At 39.9% G+C, this 11,103-nt stretch overlaps 1 protein-coding gene across 1 annotated transcript in view; it reads left to right on the top strand.

Moving 5' to 3' along the window:
• The window catches only part of LOC104532947 (transcription factor SOX-5), a gene marked incomplete at its 5' end in the record, with an annotated part of 55,709 nt that overhangs the window by 43,528 nt on the left and 1,078 nt on the right, over positions 1–11,103 (top strand). Inside the window, 4 exon segments of the mRNA XM_029087542.1 lie at positions 758–931; positions 7,388–7,604; positions 11,038–11,099; positions 11,102–11,103. The exon segment at positions 11,102–11,103 is cut by the window's right edge and continues 1,078 nt beyond it. Coding sequence (XP_028943375.1) covers positions 758–931; positions 7,388–7,604; positions 11,038–11,099; positions 11,102–11,103 — 455 coding nt within the window.

Genomic DNA, 11,103 nt, shown 5'->3' on the forward strand with positions numbered 1-11,103 from the left:
AAATGATTCATTGTGTGGTGTTATAAGTCTGGAGGTGATTTTTAGCCTTCTCTTTTGTACACTGCACTTCTCAAGGCTGGACCAAGAATGTATTTCTGATGGTAAAAGGGAATAAAGAAGGCAAATAGATGTGGGATAAATGAGATCACACAGTGAGTCCATGAATTATAGACCTGATCATCCATAGATGGTGCACAGTCTGCATCTGTAGGAACTTCCTTGGTTTCATGAAGCAAGTGTAATGTTCATTTCTTTCTCTGCTGTTGTTTAGGTTGTTTATGGACAGCTAAGCACAAAAACAGGCAGGTGTGTAAATGTTCATTTGCTAGGCAGAGACTTACTTAAGGAGAAATGCCTGATGTTGACATGTATTACCCTGTTCCCATCACAAAAAAGGTAGAAGATAGGTAACATAATATGACCAGCATTCTTTAAGCAAGAAAGGAAGAAAGTGAAAAGAAAATCTAAATTGATAAGTGTTAGGTTTACATTATTAAGTAGTAAAAGAAGTTTTAGAAAAGTTTTTTAATGCTTTTTGTTGGGAAAAAAAACCCAATACTGGCTCAACAGAATAACTAAAAACTGGGCAATATACAACATATGGTGTTTCCCACTGCTTCAGGTAAAAAGAAGAAACACCGGTAACCTATTGTAAACAGTGATTCATTGAATGTGCAGCACCTGATGGAGATTACTGATGGCAGAGGAAGCTGCATAATGAAACACAAGCTGGGAATGTGTTTCTCTTTCTTTTTAGGAAGTGCAGGAGTTTCAGAGTCCAGAATTTATCGGGAATCCAGAGGACGTGGTAGCAATGAGCCCCATATCAAGCGCCCGATGAATGCATTCATGGTGTGGGCTAAAGATGAGCGGAGGAAGATCCTTCAAGCCTTCCCTGACATGCACAACTCTAATATCAGCAAGATACTAGGTAAGAATGATAGAGCACTGTTCTTTCAGTAGCAAAACTCAAAAAACTTTTGACTGAATAGAGCTGAGCACCCGACACAACAGAATTACTGTCTCTGGATTGTCTGTTTTGCTACTTCATGACTGCACCAAGGACAGCAGCAGTAAGAGCTTCCACTGAGCTGCCCAGCAGTGTACATGAACCATAACTTGAAATGTTCTTGTGTCTTTGTAATTACTGAGATTGTGGTGGTGTCTTTAGTGTGAAAACATGACCGGAATAGACAATACCAGTTCATTTCATTAGACTGTTGAAGAAGCACAAAATGACTGCTATCATTTATTTGCCCACATAGTTCATATAACTGAATTCAACATTTGATTTGTGCCATAGCACTTCTGTTCAAACTGATGGCCATAGGGAAAAGATCCTAAAATACATCCTTTTATTTTATACCCTGGTAGTTTTAAAGGATTTTTATTATGTTCCTGTTATATTAAATTTCCCTTTAGTACATGATCTCTATCACAAGCTGCTTTTATTCTAAATATTCTGAAAAGAATCTTAAAATTAAAAAAGAAACATCAGAACTCATTTCCATATTCTCCACTCTTCACATCCTAAGCAATATTTGTCATGAACATCATCTACTGAATTTCATGCCATAGTCTTCCAACTTTTCACTACTCGCTCAGATTCCCAGGACCACCTTCTGTCTTATTACTCCTCTGTGACACACTGAATGATACAGAAGGTGAATAAGGAGGATCTCTGAGGGAAATTAATTACTCTTCTGAAAAAAAAGAAAAAAAATAATCTGTGACCAAATCAGAGATGTTGTGTTTTTACTGGTAAAGATGGTGTTATAGGACCTAAATGTCCCTCAGGCCAGTGGGCAAAAGCTCAAGCAAGGAATGTGCTGCAGGTCTCATTGGTTTTGTAGACAACTCAAGAGATGTAGCACAACTGTAATGGCAGCATTAACCAGCTGCAGAGCTGGTAAATATGCTAAAGTTTAGACTGGTCAGAGATTTGAAGTTTAGTTTGATTAGAGAGGTATCATGCAAAGTTAGCAGGGGGCAAGTGGAAATGAGAGAACACTGGTTAGAGGGACAGAATGTATTGGCTGTGGATGGCAGATGTGACAATATTAACCCATGATTAAAAGGGTGGTACGAGATGATTAGATTAGTTATGTGAACAGGATTAGAAAGCTAAATTGGTTACGTTGATGGTAAAATAATCTTACACTGGTTAAAAGGAACTATGCTGGTCAGAGGTGTATGATGTGATTAGACTGAGGACAGGGCAGTAATAGTTTTGGTCTGTTCCTAAATTGAGAGTAGCCCTGGTTAAACCTGTTTTTAAATAATCAGCTTCAGAAATCTACAAGATCATTCTGAATGGCCCTTTTCATATAGAAAGTACAAAGAGAGCTTGATGTTTTCCCTCTTAACTGATTGTTTTGGATAACAACCTCCGACAGCACGCTGCTAATTCATTCTGCTTAAAACAGGCGCTTGAGCTGGGCTGACATTTTACGCAGTCTCTGGGGATCCTGGTTGACATTTTAAAGGGCTTCTAAGCATTTTATAATACCCTAAAATCTGGTTTTAATAAGCCATTCTGCTGAAATTGTTAACATAAGGAATCACCTTTTACTATTTGGCGCTAGATCAGGGAGATATGGGGACATCTTTTTCTGATTAGATATACAGTAGTTGGAGTAAAATGTGCAAATTCATTACAGATCCTGTTGAGGTGACAGACAGTATAGCTGACTCCAAACTCTTTCTGTTTTGCTGCCAGATATGGGGAAAAGCAAGGTCTGAAGCAGTAAGAGATGATGTTTCTATTTCTTTTCAGCATCACATTTAATTTTTTTTTTTATTCCACCTATGCAGTGGGGAGGGATGTTGTGACGTCCTCTTTCTTGACAGAAACGTTACAAAGGTCTTCCCTCAATTGCAAAAGGCCAGTCTTTTGAAGTCAGCAGGGAGCTCTCTGTTAACTGGCGGAGAGTGAGGGACTAGAAGCTTACAGTTCAGCCAGGTATTAGGGTCTCTTTATTAGAAAGCCACAATTTTTCCTTACCATTTTTTTTTAGCAGCACTGCTACACATTGAAGTCAGAGAGCTCGTTGTCAGAGGGAGTAGCTTAGACATAGTTGTCACCAATCGAGGGTCATTTTTATAGTAATATGAGAGGAGATGCCCTTCCCAGCACTAGAATTCTCTAGGGATTATGTTTGACACTGTGGTATTATGTTTTGAGCATAAAAATTAGATACATGGATTTGTCACTAAATTCATCTGTGCATACGTTTGTCATCCATCTGTTCATTGCAACTTAAACTTGTGGATAATGATTTTTTTATGTTTTTATTTTTTAGTAAATGATAAAACGTGCTAAAATGGGTCTTCTGGACCCTATTAATTTAATAATGCATTGTTTAGATATTTTTGTAAATATTTTAATTAATTTCAGTGAGAAATCTACATGAAGAGATTAGGAAAAGATTAATTTAGATACTACCTTCAGAAATTCTCTCTGGAATCTGTAAGTGTGTGAATACAAATCTGTAGACATACCTGTACGTTATACAAGTGTTTGTGTATGTGAAGGTATTTTTTTTAAACATAAAATCAGCCTGATTGAGATAACTCAGATTGACAGATGTCAGTCTAAGGGACTAAAAGTGAGGCAATATTGCAAACAGCTGAAAATTCTTGTTGGAGAAACTTGACTTAAAATCAGTGGTGAGCAGAGCTCCTAAGCCCAGCCAGCATACATGCCTGCGTGCCCGAGCTCAAGTGCTGGGGTAGACATGGGGGCATCTTTTCTCTGCCCTGGGCTTAAAATAGCTGACCCCTACAGCCATGGTCACCGTCATCGTGTGGGCACAGCTCTAACTGCCCTAGCTGACTTTGGGGGCAGGAGCCATGTTTGGTGCTGCAAATCCTTAACAATTTTCTCATTTATTTTCTAAATTCTTCAGCCACTGGATCAGGGAGAATTGTGGAAGAATCCTGCGTGTCATTATGTTTGCATCCAGGGAGCTTGTCTTCATAGTCAAGGAGAAAAGCCTTGCATGCTTGACCCACTCAAAGCTTTCTAACACAGATGGTGAGCAGAAAGCTCACCCAGGAGTGTAAATCTCCCCTTAAAAAGAAAGATTTTTCAAGATTCTTCAATCACACCTTGTTTGGGCTTGGCACTGTGCATAGATGCCCGTTCCTGCCTGTGTGTGTTTATAGGCACACAAAACAATGGCAGATAAAGCTATTACAAATATATTTTGTCCAAACACAAGGTGTTTTTAACCACTTTTAGTATGCTGATTGATGATGCTCATTCATAGCTTAGCTTGCCTGTGGGTGCAAATTCAAAGGTCAGAGTTAAATATTCTTCAAACTTTCAAAATTTTAGATTAAGACCAATCAGAGAGCTGGTTGGATTTTGTGTATTCCTAAGAAAATAAGTGAAAATGATAAAATGTAAAACGCAAGGGTTTATAATCAGAAAATGTGCCCTTTTTCAAAATGTATTTTTGCAGCATTGTTTGTTTAATTTTTTATGACACTTCAAAACGTACTAGTAAATTATATTTGGTATATTTTGTAAAAACGATAAAGTCATAGTCAGAGGAGGTATCACTGCAGAAGGCAGCTATTAAAAATTTGCTAGGAAGAGAGGTGAGACTGCCAGGATTTTTTGTTGTATTGAGTTTGCAGCTTAGGAAGGAAAAACATAACGAATGACATTTATGTATAAATATTGTATGTGTAACTGTATGTACAAATATTGTGCATCAAAATTTCAGTTTTTATGGCCCTGATCCTGCAAAGACTTATGTGTTTGCCTAACTTCCCCCACTATTTACAGATCTTTTCACATGAGGTAGTAGGAATCTGCCTGCCCAGATCTGACTGTAGGATTGCAGCAAGTGAGCTAGCACAGCGAAAGAGGAATTGTGCTGGGGTAGAACATTTTCATGGCAGTTTTGCAACAACTGATTTTAATTTCTACCTTTCCGTCTGTCTCAACATATATCTGAGGTCCTACATTGCAGGTCCCCTCACAGCATGTAAAGCAAATGTCAAGATTTGTTTAAAGACTGAGGTTTTTCAACTTTATTATTCATAAATAAAAACTGATTCATCCACAGGAAACGGGGCTGGGGCTGTTCTTCTGAGCCACTGGGACTACAGCAGCTCTGTGATTAGAGGACTCTAGATTTAGACTCACTTCTATGATTTTCTTCATGCGCTAAAAGGCCAGTGTGCTGACTTCTACAAAGTAGAATTTAAAAGTAGACCTTCATCTGGGCATCTTCCAGTACAGCTCATATGCTTTACTCTGAATTCTTAATATTATTCAACACAGGCTCTATCTATGTTTCCATGTTACACGGTATTAGTAGGCATTAAGTATTTTGGCAGTCTCCACGTGTTTATCACTGGTGTCCTTTAGACCAAAATTTAGGAGGTACTATGTGTGGAAAGTTGGTGTCACTTTTTCTAGCCACTCTCTTTGCCAGAAAGAGCTTGAAATAATTTCTCTGCAGGAGACAAAGCTGCTGACAAGGATTCAGACTGCAGAGGTTTGCTGCCCTGTGTAACACAGAGCCCTGCCATGGATAACACTACCTCTGTATGGCATTCAAAGTGCCATGCACGAGTCCAAATCCTAGAAAGCATCTAGTTACGCTAATATGGTGCTGCACCTAAGCTAATAACAATGTAATTAAACTGCTAACCATTCTGGAACTGGCTGGAAGATCTTTGCGTGTAACCTGTTGTAAATATCATGAAAAATTATAGTTTGGACTCTAAAGTAATGTTTGCTAAGAAAGGGATGTCCATTGCTCCTCTTCAGAACAAAGACATCATTATTTACGAGTTGGTTATCTCTAGGTGTGAGGTCAGGCTGTACCAGCCTGATAGCCCTGCACTCCAGAAGCCCAAACCACAGCTTGGAATAAAGATTTAAAAAGCAATGGGGAAAATGGTGGTAAATAATCAGAAGGGGCCTTTCTTTTTTCTTTCCTGAGAAGGGATAACTTTGCTCTCTATATTGCAGTTCTTAGAGGCACAATGAGCTAAGACCAGCCCGAGTAATAGCATGAGCTAAGTACAGTAGGAATAACCATAAAAAATTAAGAACAAGAGGAAGTCAAGTATAACATATGACATTATGAACCTATTAAATTGAGAAACTATTCAAAATTTATTTCCAAAGGAAAAATTGACTATTTTCCAATAAAGTTTTCCTTCTAAGCCACGTTTCACAGCTTGAACCATTCCTGTTATTTGAAATGCATCTTGCCCTGAAGCACTTCTATAGTTCATGGAAAAATAAAATAGGATAACTGATTGCAGAAATTTTATCTTCCGCTCCCATATGACGTCCTTTAAGAAATAGTAGTTTCTAAATTTCAAGAGGTATTTGAAAACTATTGTAAAGTCTTTATAATTTCCCTAGCTCAATTATCCACACTAACATAGGCAGAGTGTCAGAAACAAGGCTGCCAGCAATGAAGCCATAGTGTGGCTCCGTGGAGAGGTGTGCCAGTATCCCAGTGCTCTTCCCTTCACGACACATACTAAATTCTTTAAGTTGGAGCTGGCAGCATTCACCAGGACTTTGTCTTGAAGTTAAAACCCCACTGAGACATATGGGATAGTTTATGTCTTTTAGAGGCATTGCTTCAGGGTCTTTGCAGGCAGCAAAGCATTTGTGATCAGTTCATATTATGCTTCTCATAAACCTGGAAGCTGGAAAGATACAGTATTTGTCATGAAAGACCAAGCTGTAGACATATGCACATCCAGAGTTTATGCCTTGGTCCCACCGTGGTGGAGCACAGCAACTAGATCGCAGCCCATGGGAGTGGTGCCTCCTCTAGAACAAGAGGTGGAAACAGGCCCATGGCCAAAGGGAATTGATGGGGACGTAGCAGAGCAGACTCTGTGTGTCTAAGGGATCTTTGACCATTCCACTAAAGCACACTGCTTTGTTTCCTAAAACAAACTGTCAGGGATTGCTCATTATCAGGATGATACTCCCCACCTGAAAAACATTATAATGTAGGTAACTTTCAGTAAAATATTGAGTCAAAATTTCCAGTGTCATCTCTCTACCTCTTGGCCATATCCAAGGAGTTTACCAGTCAAATACAAACAAGACCTGACCCCTGTCTAGAAGGTCTGACAGATTCCCAGCCCAGGGCGCTATGACCATAGATATCTGTGACCTACTTGTTTCTCTGCCTTTCAGTGTTTGTGGATGAGTGGAATCTCATTTCATTTCATAGAATTTAATTTCCTTTCTCTCTCTCTTTGTTTTTGGTTTGGTTTTTTTTTTTTTTGGTGACAGGATCTCGCTGGAATCGAGTAGAATCTCATTTCATTTCATAGAATTTCATTTCCTTTCTCTCTCTCTTTGTTTTTTTTTTTGTTTTTTTTTTGGTGACAGGATCTCGCTGGAAAGCTATGACAAACTTAGAGAAGCAGCCATACTATGAGGAGCAAGCCCGGCTCAGCAAACAACACCTGGAGAAATACCCAGACTACAAATACAAGCCGAGGCCGAAGCGTACCTGCCTTGTGGATGGCAAAAAATTACGCATTGGCGAGTACAAGGCTATCATGCGCAACAGACGCCAGGAGATGAGGCAGTATTTTAATGTTGGGTATGGGACCTTTAAAAACTACTGCTCATTTCAGCAAAAAAAAAAAAATATATATATATTTCAGGGAGGATTCTTAATTCACTGTGGTAAATGTTATATTTTATTGGCAAGGATGTTATATATTGCTAACAGAATATGAAGCTTATACTTTAAAACAATGTGTTCCAGGAGGAAGTTAGGCAGCTAGGGATTTTTTTGTTGGCTCTGCTATATACTAATCTTGCATCTTTGGCCAACTGTCTCATTTCCAGTCTGATCATGCAAAGGAAAAAAAACAAGAAAAAGCTTCAGATTTTCCAATGAAATGTATCTTCTAATAAAGCCTTATAAGTATTACTTTATTATGAGGCCTCAGAGAGCATATCTGAATGAATCTGTAGTAGTGCCTCTTGATCCAAAAGCCAAAAATACAGGTTTGCAAATACAAGTTATGATCTGTGGCAAGTGGTCTGCAAAATGACTGCAGAACGTACTGAACTTGAGCTGGAGTATGAACTTGGCTCAGTTAATACGTATCAGGCATGAAGTTCTCTACATTGTTCATCGTGATGGCCTTTGTCATACTAGGGAGAGTCTTCCAGTACAGTAAGCTAAATGCTTTGTGCTCAGCATAAATTTCAAGAAGACTGGTTCTGATAAACAGCTAATAGATCAGCTTGATATGATTAGATTAAAATCTGCCTAGAAAACTAGCATGTATTTTCCTTCTGCAAAAACTCATTGGTTTTGGTTACAGCAGATCAAAAGAATCAGAAGTAATCAAATATTCTGCAATGTTTCTGTATTCACTCCAGAAAATTAGAAGCTACACAGTGGTCTTAAAAAAAAAAAAAAAAAACAACCCAAAACAAACCAAAACCAGCAGCAAAAATTACCCTTAGAAATAATGGCATTTGTATCCTGTTCCCTCTGAATTTGGAATCCTTTTAATATTAACTGAGTTGCACATCTCTCTAGTTAATGGCTAGAAGTAGCAATAAAGGAGAGAATATCTGTCCAGCAACTGTTAAGTGTCATCAGACTGTGTTTTAAACAGCTACAGTGTGCATTGTTATAATAAGCCGCTCAGCAGAGAAATTTGAGCTGCTTAACCCTGTGGCGCTGGCAGGTCCAGTGATCCCAATGGTAAGCACTGAAACAAACACAGGGAAGTCAGCCAACATTTGGCATCAAGAGATTAAAAAAAGAGAAGGGGGGGCCTTCTGGAAAAAGAATAGGTGGCAACAGAGCCCCCAAAACACTGCTTATCTGGTTAACATGCATGCCTCATCATGGGAAAAAAAATTAACCTTGTAACATTCTGTGTATTATTCAGCTTTCCAAACAAGGCTGACATTGAAATAAAGACATTTCTGGAGATAATTTGCACTGGGACATTAGAGCACAGAACCTGAGGTGAAATCTTTATAGAAGTTACTGACAGTGTGGACGATGGCTGCAGTGGGGTCAATGTTTGATGCTGGCAGTCCCAGCGCTGCAGTTGCTTTCCTGGTTTTAGTTCCCCATCTTCTGCATCACCCAGTACAGGTCATTTAGGGCTAAACTTCTAAACACCAGCTCAGCTCCTGCCCAAGCACCAGCAGAAGTGATTGGGTTTACAAGAGCTGTGGCTATGCCAACTGCTGGGACTCTCAGAAAGCCTGTCTGAAGGCATCGGGGTGGGAAGGACTGGGCATTTTTTTTGCAACTCTTGGACTTAATGCTTCTCTGTCTCAATGTCCTCATCTTTAATAGTAGCGTGGCAGGATCACCTCCCTGGACTGCTGAGAACCCTCATACAGTAGTATCTGAGGACTGCTTAGAGATCCTCTGGAATGGACATCCTATAGAAGTGGAAAAATACTATCCTTAAATTATTGAATAATTGAAAAGCACTCTGAAAAAGCACCATTTAAGTGCAAAGTGTTCCTATTGTTAAATATTAAAAGCAATTTAAGTGTGCTGAATCTTGTTAGAGAAATGCTGAGTCTGGGAAACAAAAGCCTTCCTATTGAATTAAGAATAAATTGCAAATGAGATCTGCTCCCTACTTGAAGAGCTATACCTTCAAGCTGAGACAACTCACACTTGTTTCAGAAACACAGAAATAAGGACTGCGCGGAGGGAAACCTCGCTCGAATGGCAGGCAGGAAGTATCTGAAAATGCAGCAAGCGATTCCAAACGAATGTAAAGCTGTTTGGCAGAGGAGAGTCTTTCAGGATCACTGTACTGTGCAAGGCTTACTGTACAGCCAGGGCACAGGCAGGCAGGGGAACAGGGGAGGGTTTCATTCTTAATTAAGAATGTTCATCTCAAGAGACTCTGCCCTGTCTCCCGTGGCAAGGCTTTTCAGTGCAGATGGACACACCGCTGATGACATTACAATGTGCAGCATGTACTGAAGAGTATTACTGCAATGGAATTACTTCATGCAGCAAGGAAACAAAAGGAGCATGAATTTTAAACCTCTAGGCTTGTTGGGACCCTGAAGCTTCTCAGGGAAACAAACACTGGTATAACACAGCTAGTGTTCTTGATGCAAAGGGAATTTCTATGGCCTGGAATAATTCTTCTTTCATTACTGCAGACAGGTTTCCGAGGCTTAGACGCAGTATAAAGGCATCCTGTAGAGAATTTTCTCAAATGCCCATGTTGCTTGCTTGCTTTTTATTTATTTTTAAAGAATGCATGCTTCCGTTTTAAGTCTGCCTTTTCCCAGTTTTATCCACCTTCCTTCAAAGGTTCTGCTTTTCATGAGTGCCGCTCACTGCGGAAACTATCGCCTTCCAGCGGGAGGCCCTTAGTGATCATCCTATAAACCCATGGTGGGCCCAGAAAGCCCACTGTTCCTCTCCCTCATAATGGTCACGTCTTTGAGTGAATGTGGAGTAAACATTGGCTCTTTGGAGAGACCAGCCTTGCTTTCTCCTTATCCACTGGTACTTCCCTACAGCACCTCCCCATTCCTGTGCAAACTACGTAGCGCTTGCCATGTCTCTGCTGTGGGCAATGTGGTACTTTTATGTCTAGTCCTGCCAACAGCTTGGATTCTTTAAAAGGAAGATTTTCAAAATACATGGTTTTTTTAAGTTGGACCACAATTGGAAGGATGTGTGTTTTTGACTGGCAGCTCATGGGACACCTGGTTTACCCAGTAAAGAAGTTTGCATCACAAGCAGACAAGCTGAAGTTGTGTGGTTGAGGTACAGCTAGAGATGTTTACAGAGACTGGGTTTTCTTATCAGTGAAGTTGGTTTGGGCTTGATGTTCATTACAGGAACATCAGTTGGTGAGTCTGGAATATTGATGTAAGGGATGTATTGCATGGGCCATCCAGGAGCTTCCTCTGCATGCCCAAGAGCGTATGCCGTGGGCTTGCAAAGCGCTGTTGTATTTGCTCTCTTTTTACTCTCTCCAGTATTCAAATGCCCTTTTACTTTTTCTCCACGGCAGGCAACAAGCACAGATTCCCATTGCCACCGCGGGCGTAGTTTACCCAGGAGCCATTGCCATGGCAGG

The sequence above is a fragment of the Antrostomus carolinensis genome, unplaced genomic scaffold (genome assembly GCF_000700745.2).
Source record: "Antrostomus carolinensis isolate BGI_N321 unplaced genomic scaffold, ASM70074v2 scaffold12351, whole genome shotgun sequence".
Taxonomy (NCBI): domain Eukaryota; kingdom Metazoa; phylum Chordata; class Aves; order Caprimulgiformes; family Caprimulgidae; genus Antrostomus; species Antrostomus carolinensis.